The following is a 21704-nucleotide window of genomic DNA, read 5'->3' as shown; positions in this document are numbered from 1 at the left end:
GCGCGCTTTGCGCGAGTGCAAAATAGGAATGACACATGCGTCGGTGTACAAAGTCAATTGCGCTGAGTGCAAGATAGGGCCCCCTGTCTCATTCTACATGTGGTCACTTCTTCTTGAGTCTCTCCATCATTGTCCGACTCCGGTTTGAACATAAAAGGCTGAACACTTTTATTGCGTGAGGCTATCAGAGCTGCTAACGCAAGCTTTGAAGCTCCGCCCCATGAGCAGCGGCTCATTTGCATTTAAAGGGACACAAAAACGACACGTTTGCTCACCCTCAATACGTGACATTTTTAACATGCTATAAAAAATGATCTGTGGGGTATTTTGAGCTAAAACTTCACATACACACTCTGGGGACATCAGAGACTTATTTTAGATTTTGTAAAAAGGGGCAATCAACCGCCCCTTTAATGACTGTGCCAGCCTGTGTGTGAACATGTCAGTGCAGGAGCGTTGAGTCTAATAGATAAAGATTTTTTCCCCATGTAGTAAGTTTAACGCAATTCATTAAATTGTTTTCCAGAGGCATTTTACATTTGCAAGTGCAATTTATTCGAACATTATTTTGTTTATTGATATTGCCCCAATGACTGAATCCAATGGCCTGGTGAAGGTGCACTGCATGTGCGTCTTTCACTTGAGCTTCTGTAAAGTTCTCTTCATTTATTATAATTTAGTTGAAATTTGATTCTGACTCTGTGTTTTAAAGACATCTTTGTCTCTGAATTGTGTTGCATTGATAAGGAGTTATGACAAACTATGACTGTTTAGTTGTGCCATCAGTACATGCAAGTTAAAGTGTCGCCGATGAGGTCTTAAAATGTATTCTATTTAACTCCATGATTCCTGTCCCCTGTTATAAAAATGAGCACTTTTGGCATTTCAACCTCATTTCCGTTCATGAATCTCTTACACTAGCTACACAAAACAGGTCAACTCAGGAAAAGCCCCAGCACAACTGAATCCAGGGCCATTTGAGCATAAACTCATGTTTTGTTGTTTGTCTTTTATTCTGGTTGGTAAAGCTTCAAAATTGAAATTTTTTATTTATTTTTACCAGATGGCGGTAAAGGGCCTAAAGGGACCTTTGGGACAAATGTGGGCAAAATCTTTTTTTTCTTTAATTTTAAAAATACTTCCCTTAATCTGAACGGTACAAGGCTTGACTACTTTTTCTAAATTTGCCACCTGAACACACACACACAAAACTAAAAATTGACGCGATTTTACAATGTTAAGTGGTTTAAAAAAAAAAAAAAAAAAAAACTCAATTGGGCCTTCGTGGACAAAAAATGCCCACCCATAGGAATGAATGGGAATTTAATAGATTTCAGAGCTTTTTTGTTTAGTTATTGTTAGGTTTATTGTTATTCTTACCCATTTGGTACCATTAACCTTTTTGAGTTATTTAAATGCAATGATTTTGTTAAAAAAAAGATATATGATCTCCTACTTTGTCTTTTCCTTATTGCATGGTCAGATTTGTCGAAGCATGTTTTTGGCATTTTTGTATAGTCTAAAACAACACGGATGTTTTTTGTTTTTTTTAATTTACAATTTTAATTTGTGATAAAATGTAAAACTTAAAAGGTTAAATTCATTAAAACATTGGTTTATAGAGTTCTGCCTTTATGCAGCTATGCAACCATTGGGTAATATTGCCATTTAGTGGCTATGGATATTTTATCTTTATTAAAATTTTATACCAACATAGGTCACCAGATGTCACCAAAGTCATCACATTTTTAGGTTTTGGCTGTCTGAACATACAGGAATGTTTTTTTTTTTACTGAAGTTAAATGAATTTTAAATATACATAAATTAAATATATAAAATAGATATATTTTACATAAAAATATGGTACTATTAGTGGTAAATAAATTAAAAAATACAACAAAAATAAAAAAAACCTGCATAAATTGATAGTTTTTATATTATTGAAGATATTGATATAACATTTATTTAAAAAACACCTCAGACCCCCGTGCCCAAATGTGTCCACAAAGGACCAAACAAGGAATGTAATATGAAGGTCCCTTGAGCATGGCAAAAAACAAAAAATTATAATAATGTATCAATTTATTTTGTTGCTAAACATAGCAAATCCCTCAGAAATCTGCTTAGCATGTAGTATATGTAAAATAACTGATGATTTTATAATAATAATAATCAGTGGCATTATGTAAACAACAATTTTTGAAAGTTTTGATCAGGACCTATGTTGCAAACAACTTCAGTAAAAGTAAAGGGGGAAAAAAATCGATATAATAATGTTATGACCGTTTTTGAGCTGATCTGCTTAGGTCTTAGGCACGTTAGTATTTTCAGCAAAAACAAAAGGTTTTAATTCACTTATTTAAATCTTCCTGCTGGTGCTGAGCTGGATTTATCTGGCAGGTTTAGCCTGTTCTCTTTACATTAACAATGTCTGTTGTTGACCAGCAGGTGTCGCCAGCACACACTGTTTCGAGCGCTTTGAAACAATCATCAGTTGGTTCAAAGTTTCTGTAGCTCTCCCAATCCATATTTGTTACAGGAGTGTATCCTCAAAAACTAAGCAGTATTTGTGAATATGAATTTGTAATTTCTTTATGCTCGTCCCAGATTTACTGACATCTCGGGGCTTGGATCACACCAAAGCAAATGTGTAGAAGTTCACAGTCAGCCATGATTCAGTTAATGAACCTTTGTCTTCTTCAATATCGTCACCTTCCGAAAATAATTGACATAAATGATATTTTTTTGGCATAAGTCATATCGCCCACATCCTCATGCTTTTCTACCCTGCTGTAGTTTAATGGCCTATAGTGTGACTTAGGCTGTTTTATTTAGCCAAAGTCAAAAGACAATGAGACAAAATGGCCGCTGCATCAAGAAGAACGACAATCTCCTCTGAAGTTATTGGTTCAGTTTTTAGTTTTTAACTGAGAAACCTGAAAAAAAATCACTTGGGCAATTATTTTAGGAAAGTGACAATATGAAATATGGCCCATTAATAAAACTGAAACGTAGGCTACTTTATATATATAAAAAACATGTTTTGAAAATATGTAATGGAGGAAATGAAAATGTAAGGTACAGGCTATATTTATTACTTTGCATATATACATGCAGAAAGCTCAAACACCTGAAACATACAAATGTTTAAATAGGAACACAAGTCATGACAAATTATTACTCGCTATCATAGCCAACCAAAACCAGGCAGGGCACTCCAACAATCATAATCCAACAAATGAATCAGTCATTAAAAAGACTTTCCATTTTAAATCACAGACACAAACGTGACGTCACAAATATGAAGTGTTTGTAGTCACATCTCATTTCAACAGGACGACATCTAAACACAGCCATGAGATCTGAAGCTACATGGAAACATCATACACACGTCACACTTAAACTGTGTACAGTATATCACAGGAAAACAACTGCAATCCAACACAAACTGAGGCACACACATCCTCTATTACACCAATACAGCCAACAAACCTAAATCAACCAATCAAACGCATTTACAACATTACTGAAGGAACCGAATGAATTAGGAATTTGTTGGTTTTCATTTAAATCTGAACCATTTAACTATCAAATAACCGTTTATGCAAGTGATGAAACCTTTAAAGAACATAGGTTACACTTCACAAAATCAGAAGAAAAGAATAGGAAATTATATTTTATATGTGTATATTTTAAATAGTATGAGTACATCATGGTGATTTATGCAGATGTAAGGGTTACCGCACTGATTTTTAAATATTATCTTTCATAATTACAGTGTAGAAATACAATAAACCTCAAATTCATTAAACATCACAGCCATGATTTCTTAATGCTTTTCTTGGGATTTTGGAGTGAAACTGGACACGTTTCATCTAGTTCTCGTCTATATTAAATGGTTCTCTAATCTGAAATCATATTTAGTGTCAAACACATGATAATCCATTTTAAAGGTTCTTAAAATGTGTTTTTATTCATTATTATTTTTTTGGTTTGTTTTAAATCACTATGAAAATATATTTTTTGGTCAATAAAATAAGTGCAAGAACCGGTTTGGAATACATTACAGCAGAGCAGGATAACGGGAATGTTTTCGGATACCACACACCTCACAACCAGCAGAGGGGCGTCACAGACAAACCCTTTGAAACTACATGAAAACGTGTGTGTGTGTGTGTTGAGTAGCCTACTTGCATGCTTATGGGTGTTATAAGGACGAGATTTGGAGATATTATGCATCTTGTTTTCATCACATATCCTCATTCTATGTTGACGAGAGGTTTGTCCGCCTGCTCCTCGCTGGGGCTGGGCTCCGGCCCCATTCCCTCCGTTTGGGAAAGCTCATCCAGCAGAGACTTCCCTCTGTCTCCAGCCCGAGACGCCCACAGCGCGGCGCCCTGTTTCATCCCGATGGAGCGAAGCAGCTTAGCATAGTCCACAAACGCCGAACCTATGAGCTTATGTGGAGATGCTGTGGTTAAGGAAGACTGGGAATAAGAAAGTAATACAAGTGAAAAGAAAAAAAAGTTTAATGATCAAGTTACTGTTATCTCTTCATGCTTCAGACCCCTAAGAGTATGTGGAAACTTAAAGGGTTAGTTCACCCAAAAATGAAAATTCTGTCATTAATTACTTCCCCTCATGTCGTTCGACACCCGTCAGACCTCCGTTCATCTTCAGAACACAAATGAAGATATTTTAGTTGAAATCTGATGGCTCTGAAAGGCCTCCATTGGCTCAATGCACGTTACACTCTCAAGACCCTTAAAAGGCACTAAAGACGTCGTTACAAAGTCCATCTCACTACAGTGGTTCTAAAATAACTTTATGGAGTGACGAGAATAGTTTTTGTGCGCAAAAAAACCCTAAATAACGACTTATATAGTGATGACGATTTCAAAACATGGCATCATGAAGCTTCGAAGCGTTATGAATCAGAGAGTCGAATCATGATTCGGATCGCATGTCAAACCGCCAAACTGCTGAAATTTGGCGATTCAAACCGCTGAATCGACTCACTGATTCATTACGCTTTGAAGCTTCATGAGGCCGTGTTTTGAAATCGTCATCACTATATAAGTCGTTATTTAGGGTTTTTTGGCGCACAAAAACTATTCTCGCCGATTCATAAAGTTATTGTAGAACCACTGTAGTGAGATGGACTTTGTAACGACGTCTTTAGTACCTTTTAAGGGTCTTGAGAGTGAACCGTGCATTGTGCCAATGGAGGCCTTTCAGAGCCATCAGATTTCAACTAAAATATCTTCATTTGTGTTCTGAAGATGAACGGAGGTCTGACGGGTGTCGAACGACATGAGGGGAAGTAATTAATGACAGAATTTTCATTTTTGGGTGAACTAACCCTTTAAGTGGAGGCTAAGACACTTAAAGGAAAACACGCCACTATTTGTGAAAATTGGCTCATTTTCCAGCTCCCTTAGAGTTTAACAGTTGAGTTTTACGGTATTTGAATCCATTCAGCCGATCTCCGGGTCTGGAGGTAGCACTTTTAGCATAGCTTAGCATAGATCATTGAATCTGATTAGACCGTTAGCATCTCTCTCATAAAAATGACTAAAGAGTTTCAATATTTTTGCTATTTAAAAAGTGACTCTTCTGTAGTTACATCGTGTACTAAGACTGACGGAAAATGACAAGTTGTGATTTTCTAGACCGATATGGCAGGAACTATACTCTCATTCCTGCGTAATAATCAAGAGCTTTGAGCCGTACCATGAGTGCAGCGGCGCAATATTATAAAACTCAATCTAACTCTAGGGGAGTAGGAAAATGAGCCTATTTTCCAAAATAGTGGCATGCATATATAGGACCCTGTGAAATATTTCAAACATTAAACACATTCACTTGCACAACTCAAAGGTGGCTCTTAAAGACCCCAGGGAATGATTTGACCGATTTTCTCTCTTGTATTGAAGTATTTAGTTTTGAAACCGGTAGCTAGAGAGGAACGTATAACACACTGCAACGCAGGGCATTTGATTGTCAAATATACACTTCTGAGTACAAGACTTACTCCGCTTGAAAATGAAAATTCTCTCATTACTCACCCTCATGCTGTCCCAGATGTATATGACTTTCTTTCTTCAGAAGAACACAAACATTGATTTTTATAAAATTCTCTGAGTCCATATAACGCAAGTGCATAGTAATCAAAAACTTCAAGTCAAAAACCACAAAGTGAACACAGCGGTAACCAATACGACCCCAGTGGATGAATCAAAAGCTGCGTTATATTCAACCATAAGTACCCTGGGAAGTGCACTTCATAGGGCATTCCACCATGTCAAGAGAGTTCCCAATCTGAAAGCAAGGAACATGCTCCGTTTGAAAAGCATAGGGAGTAAGGGAACATCAATACAACACTTCAGGAAGTGGAGGGGGACATTTACCCAGCAGTCATTACTCATTACAAAGTTTGAATAAAATACAATGAAAAAAGTTGAGACTATTTTTATTGAGTTTAATTAGACTTAGATTAGGTATAGTTTGTATGTGGTTGTTTGCAGGTGTAAAGTGTGTGACGGTTACAGCAATGACAGTAAACATTGCAACAGGCATTAATCCCTCAGTTTTAAATATGACATTAATAATAACATATACAGTATTATACTAAAATGTACTTAAATGCACTTGGATGTATTATATACACGCACACGTATATTAAATGAAAGTATTGACATTTATACTGTATTTATTTACAGAAGTGATCGTGCCTCAAACTTCTCTAATAAGTGTGACTCAGGTTTCGTCTGGGTTTGATGTTGCAGGTGTTCTGAATTAATGCATTTTGTCATGTGAAGTGAACTTGAGGGAATAGAGAGCAGGGAACAGGGACCCTGTCAATCAGAACACAGCTAATGTCTACTGAAGTGAAATGACAGGTGTGTGTAAGAAAAACAGCAATATTTTTCACTTTTAAAACTATAAACAGAGTCTAAAATTAACACTTGCCAAGCGCAGAATGAGAGGAAAAATCGGTGTTGGCGAGTATATGAAACAATCGCCATTTGGCCGGTAATATTTTTATGAATTCTAACAAGGCAATGTTGTGAGAACATAGTGTATTGGATCTGTACATTAGTCTTAAAGTGACAGCAGCCTAATATTTCTGCTGCTGTCCGTGTTTTTAATGTTAATCGAGCAACACAAGTCAAAGAAAAAAATCATTCACTGCTCTTGGCTGAATAACTTCTGTAACTTTAATAAGGATTAGTCTATATTTAATTTATACCGTGAAGACGATCCAGTGTTTTACATTTGATTACTTTGTTCAATGTCTCTACCTGAAAACTACTGTTACTTGTCTTTAATACTGTTTTAAATTTATATTAGTTAGGCTAGTAGTTTTAGCTGTGGCACTGAATTTTGGTAGAATTTGAAATTTTTGGTATCTAAAATTTTGGTGTCATAACTGCCTGTTTTTGCAAAAACAATTCAACATTTCACAGCCAGTAAAACATGTTTATGGCTGGTACATTTTCTCAAGTCTCCGGCCATTGGCAAGTGAGCCAGAAAGTTAGTTTTAGGCCCTGACTATAAACCAATGCACTCACATCATGCTACACAATGTGCTGAGGTAGCATATTCTAACAACAGTTGGCTGAAAGTGATGGTTTACAGTTATATTTTAGTATTTATCTTATACCTATTCTTATACCAAAAGAAACTGATTCATCAACTGCTGTCGCATTGATTACCATTGTGTTTGTTTTGTGTGGTTTTGGGCACCCATTCACTTGCATTACAGAACAGCACTAGGGTTAGTAAATACTGAGAGAAGTTCATTTTAGTGTGAACTATCCCCTCAAGAGTCATCTACTTTTAGATGAGATGGTCGAAAAGAAAGACTGGCAGAGTTGAAGAGGTTAATCTAGTCAAATTTAGGAGAACAATAGCATATAGCCTCAAAGCTAACAGACATCACCTCAAATTATTTCATGGGGTCTTTATTATTTTAGTTTACAAAAAGTGTGTATAAAATACTAATAAATATACCATGATATAAATCATGCAACATTAGTTTAAAATTTAATAGAACCCTGCTGCATTTTTCTGTTTGAAAAACTGGAAGATGCATCTGAAGGATATTGACGTCGTCATTTCTCTCCATCACGCCGTATTTCAAGCAGGCTTCGAGAAAGAGCGCAGCACGGTCGAAATATCTCATACTGTCAGGAAAAGTAAAGATATATTAGAGATATATATGAGCTCCTTTATCATGCACATTCAACTGTAATGGGGTTTAGGAAAGGATGTCAATCAATATTCTGTGTGTTTGGAAAAAATGCATCATTGTGAGGGCACCAGTTCTGACTTATAAATTCATTATGCAATTTTAAATAAACTGTTCACCCAATCTTTTACCCTCATGTCATTCCAAACCCATTTGACTTTAAGAAAAAACAGAGGAAAAGTTCTGAAGAATTACCATGCTGATCCAAAAACAGCACCATAATATATTCCAAATCTTCTGAAGACAATATCTTTGAGTGATGAACAGATCAAAATGTTGCTATTCACTGACAATCTTCCTCTCAACTGTAGCTCATAAATCTCATTCACATTTCTGCATATTCACAGCTTGGCATGTGCTGTATGGCTGTGTTTGATGTAAACGCTGTCATACCGACATTCTGCTAAACATTTCCTTTTGTTTTCCAAGAAAAAAAGTAATTGCCATACGGTTTTGGAACAACATGAGAATTTTTGGTAATGTTTGTATGTATTTATTATTCCTGTGGGAGTTAACAAACTATCATGGATGAATGGGCAACTTGGGCTAAACAAAAAATCTAAAAGGAAAAGCAATGCCCACCTGTGGAGCATCTCGCCCACTTTTTGAAAGCATCCTAATGAGAGCAGGACCAGGATGGCCTTTGACTTCTGATTAACCAGAGGAGAGCACAGATGCTCTGCCCAACGCTTCAGCACATCTGAACCTTCTGCTGGGTTCAGACGCACCTGAGAGAGAGAGAGAGAGAGAGAGAGAGAGAGAGAGAGAGAGAGAGAGAGAGAGAGAGAGAGAGAGAGAGAGAGAGAGAGAGAGAGAGATATGAGATTCCAAAGCATGAATATTCCTCACCAATTACAGATCGTTTGATGCATATTGATCCCAACAAACTGCAATCTAATTGGCTGGCTGCCCCATTCTAACTGGCTGGCTTCCACATCATTTTCCAGTGTCAGATAGAATGATATTCAAAGTTATGTTTATATAAAAAAAGCAGGTAGATTTGATATGTGCAAGCAAAAAAATACCTAGTTTGTGACATCAAATCCATTTAAGAACTTTGTTTGAGGCAGTTACTAGCAAGTAAACAAGTTATTTCATTAAAACAATTAAAATAATCTGCACCTGTTACTTTAGAGAAATGGAAACTCACAAATCTGCCCCCCTTTTTAATAACTCCGAACGCTTCCCCCAGTTTGGGACCCAATATAATGTGTTCCCTATCTGTCTGTCACGTTCAACGCTACGTCCCCAGCCCCGTGAAGCGGGTATTTAAAGAAGCGATCACACGTCAAGCTTTTGCTTTGGAGCCGAGCAGTGGTTGCTGTTCTGCTCTACAGTCATCAAGAGTGTGCTACGAGTACAACAGGAAGAAGCTCGTCTGACAAGTGTTGGTGTGACGGCATGTCAGCGGGGGTCACTGTTCAAGGAGACACATTTCCTGCTGCTTCTTTTCCTCTAAAAGAGAAAACACAGGTGTGACACTGCCTCTTTTTAAAGATGTCATTCATTCACACGGGCGGTCGTTTCCAGGCTCCGTCTGATAGTCACGATCGCTGCCTCACGTGTCTGGGCTTAAAGCACGCTGAGGTGGCTTTGTGGATAACTCATGTACACACTGCGGGAAGATGACCATCGCGATGCTGTGGTCAAGACTCCAATACCTCCAAAAAGGAGGAGTCCCCTCTGCTATGCTCCGTTCTGGTTCCTCTGCCCAGCAGAGAGCTACTTCATGAATAGCCAGGATGTCCTGAGGATCACAGTGGGGGCTAACCCGCCGAGTCAATCTCTGTGGGCTCCCCACTCCTCTAGTGCATCGCAAGCTGTGGAGCTTCCGGGTGAGGTCGCTGGTCCTTCTCATGGGAGACCTAGCATTTTATTCGGGATGTCCGGCGGATGATCAGATGTCAAAAGTCATCCTCAGGGGACGAAGACCCGGCTGTGCCGCCCCCTTCGGAGAGAGTAGTGTTGATCGTGTCCAGAGTTGACCGCTATGATTTCTCGGGCCGCTGAGAGCATCGGGCTCGAGAGGAGGCCTCCACGGTGTCCCGAGCACTCAAGGCTAGATGATTGGCATCTCGGGGCATTGCATGCTGACCAACAGTGTCCGTTACCAGTGCCCTTCTTCCCAGAAGTGCATGAAGAGGTTACCAGATCGTGGAAAGCACCTTTTTCCGCCCGAAACCAAGATGGTGCCTCCTCTGCTCTCGGTAGCCAAGGAGATCCCCCCCCGGTGGAACGCCTGGTTGCAATGCAATTGTGTCCTCAAAGTGCTGCCACTTGGCAGGGTAATCCGCGTCTCCCGTCCAAGGCCTGCAAGATCTCGTCCGGGCCTACAGACCCGCTGGACATGCCATCTCCTCCCTATACGCCATGGCCCTCCTGCAAGTATACCAGGCCAAGGCACTTAGGGTGCTTTCACACCTGCCTCATTTAGTTCGGTTGAATTGTACTAGAGTTGGTTTTCCCCTTTGGTGCGGTTCGTTTGGTCAGGTGTGAAAGCAGCAATCGCACTCGGGTCCGCAACAAAAGCGGACCAAACTAGCGGACAGAGAGCTCCTTGAAGAGGTGGAGACCTCGCTTTCAAACCAACTCTGGAGCGGTTTGTTTGTGGTGAGAACGTGATCCGACCTCGAACAGACCCAACTGCAAAAAGTACTGATCATTTTTGGACTAAACCAGCTGCCGTAGTCAGCTGCGCTGTGCATTATGGGATGAGGAAGTGTTTGTTGACAGTTTGCACTTTAGCATGGCAGATCGCGGACAAACTTGGAGTAGTGAGGAGGTGCGGAGCCTCATAGAAATTTTCGGAAGATGAGCATTAAGTGACGAGCGATGCACACTCGCCGTTTGCAGAGCATTAGAACGTTTATTTCAAGCCGCATCCGCACTTCATTATAGAAATGTATTGTTTGCATATTGTGGTGTATACAAACAATGTATTAAATTATGGTCAGGGAAAAAACAAGCCCGCACCGTCGTCTCTCCATAATTTTGTCTCCGTGTTGTTTGCTGGATTTTCCTCTTCTGTTGGAATTTTCCCGCACGTAAATTCTGACCAATTGAAAAGCAGTTTAGGAAATATGCCATGGCCAAAGAGTGATGTGGATGTTGTCACGTGACTGCATTTTGGTTTGTTTCAACTGGTTCGGACCAAAGCAATCAGTGTGGTGTGAAAAGGAACCAAAAAAGTTGAAAAATGCTACAATGTATAATTGTTTGCCCTTGGTTCGGAGCAAATGAACCGAACTAGAGATGTGAAAGCACCCTTAAAGAGCTGCACAAGGGTAGTTCTGACCCAGGCTTGATGCAGGAACTGCGCACAGCGACGGACCTTGCCCCTCCCAGGCTGGCCACATCAGCAAAGCAGTAGAGAACTTCGCCCAGCAAGCTTGGGACCAAGCTTGGATGGGCATTGCAACATGGTACACACGGGGTGACAATCACACCAGACCTTCAGCCCATTTTTAGACCTTGCATTTCTATGGGCAGGAGTTCTCCTAGAACAAGGTTCTGGGCATGTTGTTGTCTCAACAGATGCCTCCACAAACAGCTTGGGTTCCATGTGAAACGGGCATGCACCATCAGGGTCCTGTATAGGACCTCAACAGAGACCAGTTTGCTGCTCCGGACACGTCCCATTGCCAGTTGTTTTACTCCCTGACCGAGGGGACCCTCGGCATGGATGCATTGGTACACAGCTGGCCTCAGGGCCTAGGGCAAATATGCGTTTCCCCCAGTGAGCCTACTCGCACAGACACTGTGCAAGGTCAGGGAGGAATTCGGACCGGCCAACTCTCACGTATTCCTGAGACCCCAACCCAAATATGTGCCCAAGGTTCCCACCACTCCTTTCAGGGATCAGGTGGTGAACCTGCAAGCGTTGCCTCTGGAGGAAGCAGACCCAGCGCCCTTGCTCTGCTCTGTCCCGTACACGCTTCAGGGAACGGCCGTTACAATAGTAACCCAGACGTAACTCTATATGTATAAGTAGATTCAAAATATTTTATTTGTGGAAATTAATTGAAGGAATTAATTTTAATTCTTCTCATTTAAATTGGAGATATATGTAATATTCAGTGTTGTTTAGTTTTATATCACTAGTAAAGTCATTGTGTATATATCATGAACATTATAAGTATCAGCCGGCTCGAGGTACCTTCGCCAGCCAGGCAGCACGGTTCCACTCTCCATATGTCTGCAGATAACGACAAGCATCCGCCGCTTTGTCAATCAGGCAGAGCAACTGCACACCCTCTAAGAGTCAAGAAAGTGAGAAAATAAAACACAGTCAGAAGAATTTGTGTGGAATAGGGCTGATGTGCTCTTGTCACGTCTATGAGTAAATAAGCTCATACTCTGGCAACGATGGTTGCATCAGCTATTAATGCAAACCCTGAATAGCTGCACAGCAACAAACAGTCTGTTCTACATTTTACGTGCAGACTATATCCCAAAGTGAAACAGTTAGTGAGTAAACCTTACAAAACCTGCTAAGAACATTTTCAGGTCACATTTGCAAAAAACGATTTAATATGTTAAGTATTTCTACAAATAGCTCTCTCTCTTCTTTATGAATAAAAATAGCTATTTATTAGGGCTGCCACTAACGACAAATTTTATATATCGATTAATCTATCGACTAATTTATCGATTAATCAATTGACTAATTTATCACAATAATTTTCAACAATTTTACTTAAAAACATTTTTACTTGCAACATTGGCCTTCAGTAGTGTACTATAAACAAAAGTATAAATGTAAACAAGCCCTTGACAAAATGTAAAACTAAAAGAGTAAAAATGTAAAAAGGTCCTCATTCACTCCTGCTGTCACACACACCTCCTCACTCCTGCTGTCACACACACGTCCTCACTCACTCCTGCTGTCACACACACCTCCTCACTCCTGCTGTCACACACACGTCCTCACTCACTCCTGCTGTCACACACACACGTCCTCACTCACTCCTGCTGTCACACACACGTCCTCACTCACTCCTGCTGTCACACACACGTCCTCACTCACTCCTGCTGTCACACACACACGTCCTCACTCACTCCTGCTGTCACACACACGTCCTCACTCACTCCTGCTGTCACACACACGTCCTCACTCACTCCTGCTGTCACACACACGTCCTCACTCCTGCTGTCACACACACGTCCTCACTCACTCCTGCTGTCACACACACCTCCTCACTCCTGCTGTCACACACACGTCCTCACTCACTCCTGCTGTCACACACACGTCCTCACTCACTCCTGCTGTCACACACACACGTCCTCACTCACTCCTGCTGTCACACACACGTCCTCATTCACTCCTGCTGTCACACACACGTCCTCACTCACTCCTGCTGTCACACACACGTCCTCACTCCTGCTGTCACACACACGTCCTCACTCACTCCTGCTGTCACACACACACGTCCTCACTCACTCCTGCTGTCACACACACGTCCTCATTCACTCCTGCTGTCACACACACGTCCTCACTCACTCCTGCTGTCACACACACGTCCTCACTCCTGCTGTCACACACACGTCCTCACTCACTCCTGCTGTCACACACACCTCCTCACTCCTGCTGTCACACACACGTCCTCACTCACTCCTGCTGTCACACACACACGTCCTCACTCACTCCTGCTGTCACACACACACGTCCTCACTCACTCCTGCTGTCACACACACGTCCTCATTCACTCCTGCTGTCACACACACGTCCTCACTCCTGCTGTCACACACACGTCCTCACTCACTCCTGCTGTCACACACACGTCCTCACTCACTCCTGCTGTCACACACACACGTCCTCACTCACTCCTGCTGTCACACACACACGTCCTCACTCCTGCTGTCACACACACGTCCTCACTCACTCCTGCTGTCACACACACGTCCTCACTCACTCCTGCTGTCACACACACGTCCTCACTCACTCCTGCTGTCACACACACGTCCTCACTCCTGCTGTCACACACACGTCCTCACTCCTGCTGTCACACACACACGTCCTCACTCACTCCTGCTGTCACACACACGTCCTCACTCACTCCTGCTGTCACACACACGTCCTCACTCCTGCTGTCACACACACGTCCTCACTCCTGCTGTCACACACACGTCCTCACTCCTGCTGTCACACACACACGTCCTCACTCCTGCTGTCACACACACACGTCCTCACTCCTGCTGTCACACACACGTCCTCACTCCTGCTGTCACACACACGTCCTCACTCCTGCTGTCACACATCGATGCAAATTAAGCATCTTACAATCTTATTAGAGTGCTGTCATTTTTAAAGTACCGGTACTAATACAATTTCATATCGTACCCAACTTACCCAGTCGACTAAAAATTTTGACTAACAGCGTCGACGCAGTCTATTGTATCGACCAACCGCGACAGGCCTACTATTTATCTTATTTCTTCTGTTTTTCATTTGAAATAAGGGCAGGGCATGTTTTCGTGACATTCACCCAAGCAGCACAATTCTGCAGCTTTCTAATGATGACGTGTTTTGACTAAATTCAGGCAGCATTGATTTACAGCATCTTTTGTCAATAAGGCAATCCCAGAATACAATACAACAATGTATATTGTTCTGCTCCTCTCATAAAGCTGTCGTATGGCTTGCATCCTATGAAATATAGGGAATAAGTAGTACGAACTACTTTCATGACACTTTTTTGTTCTGTTTGGAGTTTACAGCAATTTATCAAAGTCTGTTTTCACTGTATGGAAAAGAGTAGCTTGGACAAACGAAACAAAAGAAAATCATACAGCTCACAGAAAACATACTCTACCTGCTAGCTTGCCATTGGCGATCATGTTTGTGGCCACCAGTTTAATGGTGCTCTGAGACGGGCCGGATGAGGTGATGGTGGTCACCAGACAGGCTTTGAGAGAGTCACAGTAGTAGCTGGAGTTATCCGCACTGGTCTCCAAAAGCAACTGCACCGCGCGGTCCGTCTGATGAAGAAACGGAATACAATTGTATATTCTGATTATTGTCAGTCATCTGAAATTTTGTAAATATCAATTAATAGAACATTGATGTCATATTCCGGTTGGCCATATTTGATCAAAGTAATAAGACTCTAATGCTCAAAGGCTTTAATCAATCATGTTGTGTACACCATCAGTTTTGAGATCACTAGTAATCAATCATATCTTTCAAGTAAATACTCTTTCCCATTAGTTTCTCTTATACTACAGTTCTCCAGATTGTCCCCTTGTTTACGACTCTTGAAAGGACAGCAATGAATGATGGATTTCCACCCAACAGGTCCTGAGATTGCAGAACAGGGTCATGTGTGAGGTGTGTCAGTTTGTGTGCTGATCATGGGAAAACAACTACTGAACCATTAAAGCCACCCAGGCATATTAACGGCCACCAAAGTACTGTATATTTGGTGACATATTTTCATGCTTTTATTTATCTGAGAGAAAAACACCATCTGCAGAACACCAAAAGATTAGTGTGTCCGAATACATAGTATTCGAAAAGTACCCAACATGGCAGATGAAGTATGTCCGAATTTAATTCATACTATAAAGCACATACTTTTCATTCAAGGTTAGTACATACAAACAGACAATATGCAATTTTGAATTTTGGAAGCACCGATAGAGGAAAAAAGAAAGAGAAAAAGAGAAAGACGTTCTTCAGTATTAGATGTGGACAAACCTATCAGCTGTGCTGCCATGCTGGATTGCAGAAGAATAAAATGCAGATGAAGAAAGTTCAACACTCTTATTTCAGTCATTTTTGCTTATTAGTATGGTTGAATTGGATCATCGAAGGTCAGCAGCAAAGACATTGGTTAATAAAGTGAGATTAAATACATATTTGTATTATTAAGCATATTTAATTATTGCAGGTTTGTGTAATATTCTGAGTTTGCATTTCACTGTTTTTATTCATTTTGAGGAATACTGAATCTGAGTTTTGTGCAAGTGAGATGAGTAAATACATGCTCACATTTAATAGGGGTGTTCATTTTGTTTTATTTCCCTAAACGACAATGAAGCGTTAGCCGTCAAGAATATGTTAAATTAGAATTATATTAAATTACAATGAATACGTGTCTGTGACCCATTAAAAAGTAACATAATCTGTTTAGTTTTACATGCACAAAGAGCAGCATAACCAACATAATGAGGATTAACACATCGGCACATTATGCAACTGCAGGGCTTCTATGAACTGAGGAAAACATAATCATATATACATATATATAAGGAAGAAATACGCAAAATACATTTTACTTAAATAATTAACAGATTAACAAAAAAAAAATACATTTTGCATTTTTGTGACGCGCTCCAAAAACAATTTCACGGAAAGGAAACCGAGACGGCAAAAAGCAGCATCCTGTTTGTTTATTATACATTTGTCTTTTGTTGTTTTATCAACATTAAAGGGATATTTCACTCATAAATGAAAATTCTGTCATCTATTACTCATGCTCAAGTTGTTTTAAACCTAAATAAAGTTATTTCTTCTGTTGGACATAAAATATATTTAAAAGAATGTTGGAAACCAACCAGTTGCTGGACCCCATTGCAGAGCTGCCAACTTTTCGAAAAATCTTGGAGTGAGATTTGGTGGGGCCAACCAAAATTGTGTTGCCGTACAAAGCAAATTTTTTTTGCCTCATTCAGCATATATATACACACACACACACACACACACACACACTCTCACACTCTCACACACACACACACACACACACACACACACACACACACACACACACACACACACACACACACACACACACACACACACACACACACACACACACACACACACACACACACACACACACACACACACACACACACACACACACACACACACACACACACACACACACACACACACACACACACACACACACACACACACACACACACACACACACACACAGACAGACACACACACACACACTTCAGTGGTTCACCACAGAAAACATTCTCTCTCTCTATATATATTTTGTATAAATAGAACTACTTTAACTAACAAGCTACTTGTAAGTTAAACTAGTTAAGTTACATTCAAGCTACCCTTTTGAAAAAATAGCTAAGTTACTATCAAAAAGCATTTTTACAATGGCATTGTTACAAATAACTGAACAACTGTTAATGAAGAATGTTATAATATTTGGGGTTTCAAGCAACATAATGCAATGTAATTATGATTTCAAAGAGAATGGGGGGAATTCAGGGTTATTGGGACACTTTTTCCCCAGTCATTTCAATGGCAAAAACAGTCAGAATCATTCGGTTTTGTAAACCCAATACTTCTTTGGTTGAATAGTTGAATCTGTACTTATTTTAATAATCATTTTATTTCACATCCTGCCCACTGATGTCCTAAAAGCAATGATGATGTTGAAATACAGTGAATGTAATGTAGGCTATGCAATACATTGTGCAAAAAGTGGGTTTATACGGTGGCCAAAAACTAAATTAATAATTTTGTTTTTAAATTCACTAAACTAAAAATTTAAATAAAAACAAAAGCATATGAGAATACTTGATTACCCCATAATGGTCACTTTCATAAAAATATTTGGGGGGGGGGCGGGGGGGCATGTGAAACCAATCAAATGCGTGTGTCTCACGGCCAATGCGTGAGAGTTGGCAGCTCTGCCATTGTAGGAAATAATAATATGGATGTCAATGGCTACCATCAACTGTCTGTGTTCAACAGAAGAAATGAATACAGGTTTGGAACAACATTAGAGTGAGTAAATAATGACATAATTTTAGAGGTGAACTGTCCCTTTTACTGGGTGAACTGATTTTACTTTCACTTTAGACATAACCGACTGTGTTTATGTTAACCTTGTGTGTATTTGACAGTATTAGCGCAGTAAGACGACTACTTAGTCCAGTAATCACGTGTTTGACAGGCGTTTAGTGCGTGCGCTCGGAAAAGTGCATGTGCATAAGCACATGAAGGAAATGTTTAACCAGCAAGGCTTTAAAACGCTTGCAAATAATGAACTTTGGTGATTGTGAATAACTATAGTGTTCCGTTAGTATAACTCTACCACTAACGTGTGATGTGAATGTATGTCGCGTTGTTCAGTATATTGGGATGGAGGCAAATGATAGAATATGTAGAAAATAATGCAGTTCACAAGCGTGTATTGAACCGTGAATGCCGTACCGAATGGTTCAATATTATATTGAGAATTGTGGCATCCCTAATATATAATGTATATTAAAATTGACCCTACAGTGACAGTTTTTTGTTAATACTAATGTAATGTAAACTCCATCAGAAGTGTGTGGTTTCTTACCTGTCCCAGCAGCAGCAGCTGGTCAGCACACTTTTTTGTGTGTTCATAGCTGGACCTTTTCACTTCTTGTAGATGAACTCGCTCCAGCTGAAACCTCTAAATGAGAGAAAGAAAATGTGAAGTCATTTTGTGTTCTGTAGATGAATGTTCTGGGAGAAATACAAATTCTGTTAGAAATTCTCATTACTGGGGAAAGTACAACCCCAAATCAGAAAAAGTTGGGACAGTATGGAAAACGCAAATAAAAAAAAAAGAGAAGTGATTTCTAAATTTACTTTGACTTGTATTTCATTGCAGACAGTATGAACACAAACTATTTCATGTTTTGTCTGGTCAACTTCATGTCATTTGTAAATATGCATCCTTTCCTGTCATTCAGACCTGCAACACATTTCAAAAAAAGTTGGGACAGGAGCAATTTAGGGCTATTAATGAGGTAAAAAGGTTAAATAATGATGTGATTTGAAACAGGTGATGTCAACAGGTGATTGTAATTATGATTTGGTACAAAAGAAGCATCCAAGAAAGGTCTAATCTTTTAGGAGCAAAGATGGGCCGAGGATCGCCAGTTTGCCAACAAATACGTGAGAAAATTATTGAAATGTTTAAAAACAATGTTCCTCAAAGAAAGATAGGAAGAGATTTGGATATTTCACATTCAACAGTGCATAACATAATTAAAAGATTCAAGGAATCTGGAGGAATTTCAGTGCGTAAAGGAAAAGGGCGCAAGCCTAAGCTGAACAACCGTGATCTCCGATCCCTCAGGCGGCACTGCATCAAGAATCGTCATTCATCTATAAGCGATATCACCTCATGGGCTCAGGACTACTTTGGCAAACCTTTGTCAAGTACCACAATACGTAGTTTACATCCACAAATGCCAGTTAAAACTGTACTGTGCCAAAAGGAAGCCCTATGTTAACAGCGCCGTCGACTTCTCTGGGCTCGGAGGCATCTGGGATGGACCATCACACAGTGGAAACGTGTACTGTGGTCAGATGAATCAGTATTTCAGGTATTTTTTGGGAGGAAAGGACACCGTGTGCTCCGGACCAAAGAAGAAAAGGATCATCCAGACTGTTACCAGCAACAAGTCCAAAAGCCAGGGTCTGTCATGGTATGGGGTTGTGTCAGTGCCCTTGGCAAAGGTAACTTGCACTTCTGTGAAGGCACCATTAATGCTGAAAAGTACATAGAGATTTTGGAGCATAATATGCTGCCTTCAAGAAGACATCTTTTCCAGGGACGTCCATGCATATTTCAACAAGACAATGCAAAACCACATTCTGCACACATTACAAAGTCCTGGCTGCGGAGGAAGAGGGTACGGGTACTTGACTGGCCTGCCTGCAGTCCCGACCTGTCTCCAATAGAGAATGTGTGGCGCATTTTGAAGCGCAAAATGCGACAACGAAGACCCCGTATTTTTGCCCACATTAAGACTTGTTTGCAGGAAGAATGGGACAAAATTACACCTGAAACACTTCATCACTTGGTGTCTTCAGTCCCTAAACGTCTTTTAAGTTTAGCAGGAGAAGCGCGCAAAGAGTGAAGGAACGCATTGAAGCCGTGTGTAAGTGTTTTTTTCGAATTACTCAGTTTGCTGGATTTGCTCAGTGTATTACACTCTATCAAGTGGATACATTTCGATTCTGTAGTTATTTTTGGGTTTATAATTTTACTGGCTAAGATAATTGTATTTGAATTAAAACCAGTGCTGTTTTAGCCAATCTCCTGGACATCAACCAATCCGGTTTCAAAAGCGGCCACTCAACTGAGACTGCCCTGCTCTCAGTTACGGAGGCACTGAGACAAGCAAGAGCAGCCTCCAAATCCACAGTACTTATCTTACTGGATTTGTCTGCTGCTTTTGACACAGTTAACCACCAGATCCTCCTGTCAACTCTCATGAAGATTGGCATCTCAGGAACCGCTCTCCAGTGGTTCAAGTCTTACCTCTCAGGTAGGTCATTCAGGGTGTCATGGAGTGGTGAAGTGTCTAAGTCACATCATCTAGCCACTGGTGTTCCCCAGGGCTCAGTGCTTGGACCACTTCTCTTCTCCATCTACATGTCATCATTGGGATCGGTCATTCAGAAGCATGGCTTTTCCTATCACTGCTATGCCGACGACACTCAACTCTACTTCTCATTTCAACCTGATGATCCATCGGTTGGTGTTCGTATCGCTGCCTGCCTAACAGACATTTCAGCATGGATGAAGGAACATCACCTGCAACTCAACCTTGCAAAGACAGAACTGCTTGTGGTCTCAGCCAAACCAGCACTGCATCACAATCTCTCCATTCAGCTAGGATCATCAACCATAACTCCGTCCAGGACAGCCAGGAACCTTGGGGTTGTGATTGATGATCAGCTAAAATTCACTGACCACATTACTGCAACAACCCAGTCCTGCAGATTTGCACTATTCAACATTAGGAAGATTAGACCCTTCCTATCTGATCATGCCACACAACTACTGGTACAAGCTCTTGTTCTCTCCAGACTGGACTACTGTAATGCTCTTCTAGCCGGCCTTCCGGCATGCACTATCAAACCCTTGCAACTGATCCAGAATGCAGCGGAGAGGTTGGTCTTTAGTGAGCCGAAGAGAGCACACGTCACGCCTCTCCTCATCAGTCTGCACTGGCTACCAATAGCCGCTCGCATTAAATTCAAGGCACTGGTGCTCGCCTTCAAAACATCCACTAGCTCTGCACCAACATACCTAAACTCGCTCGTTCAGACTTACACACCCTCCAGGAACTTGCGTTCTGCCAGTGAACGACGCCTCGTGGTGCCATACCAGAGAGGCATGAAATCGCTGTCACTGACCTTTTCCTGGACCTTTTCCTGGACCGTTCCCACCTGGTGGAATGACCTGCCTATCTCAATTCGTGCGGCCGAGTCTGTAGCCATTTTCAAAAAACGTCTAAAGACATATCTTTTCCAGCAACACCTGACCGATCGAGAATAGCACTTATCATTCTATTCATTGTCTGTCTGTCTAATTTATTTATAAAAAATAAAAAAAATCTGTTCTGTGCTAGATTAACTGAGAATTGTTACAGCACTTGCATATTGTTGATATTGTTGCCCTTAGACTGCTCTAGCTGCTTCTAT

General features: G+C 40.7%; 1 protein-coding gene across 1 annotated transcript in view; it reads right to left on the bottom strand.

Moving 5' to 3' along the window:
* Window positions 1-3074: 3074 nt before the first annotated feature.
* The window catches only part of wdr11 (WD repeat domain 11), a 173494-nt gene continuing 154864 nt past the window's right edge, over window positions 3075-21704 (bottom strand). Inside the window, 6 exon segments of the mRNA XM_079843546.1 lie at window positions 3075-4462; window positions 8110-8189; window positions 8837-8982; window positions 12411-12508; window positions 15067-15232; window positions 18577-18672. Coding sequence (XP_079699672.1) covers window positions 4260-4462; window positions 8110-8189; window positions 8837-8982; window positions 12411-12508; window positions 15067-15232; window positions 18577-18672 — 789 coding nt within the window. The 3' untranslated portion in view covers window positions 3075-4259.

Source organism: Gobio gobio, assembly GCF_949357685.1.
Source record: "Gobio gobio genome assembly, chromosome: 18".
Classification (NCBI taxonomy): domain Eukaryota; kingdom Metazoa; phylum Chordata; class Actinopteri; order Cypriniformes; family Gobionidae; genus Gobio; species Gobio gobio.
The sequence above is the reverse complement of the archived record's forward strand: the minus strand, read 5'-3'. Positions and strand labels throughout refer to the sequence as shown.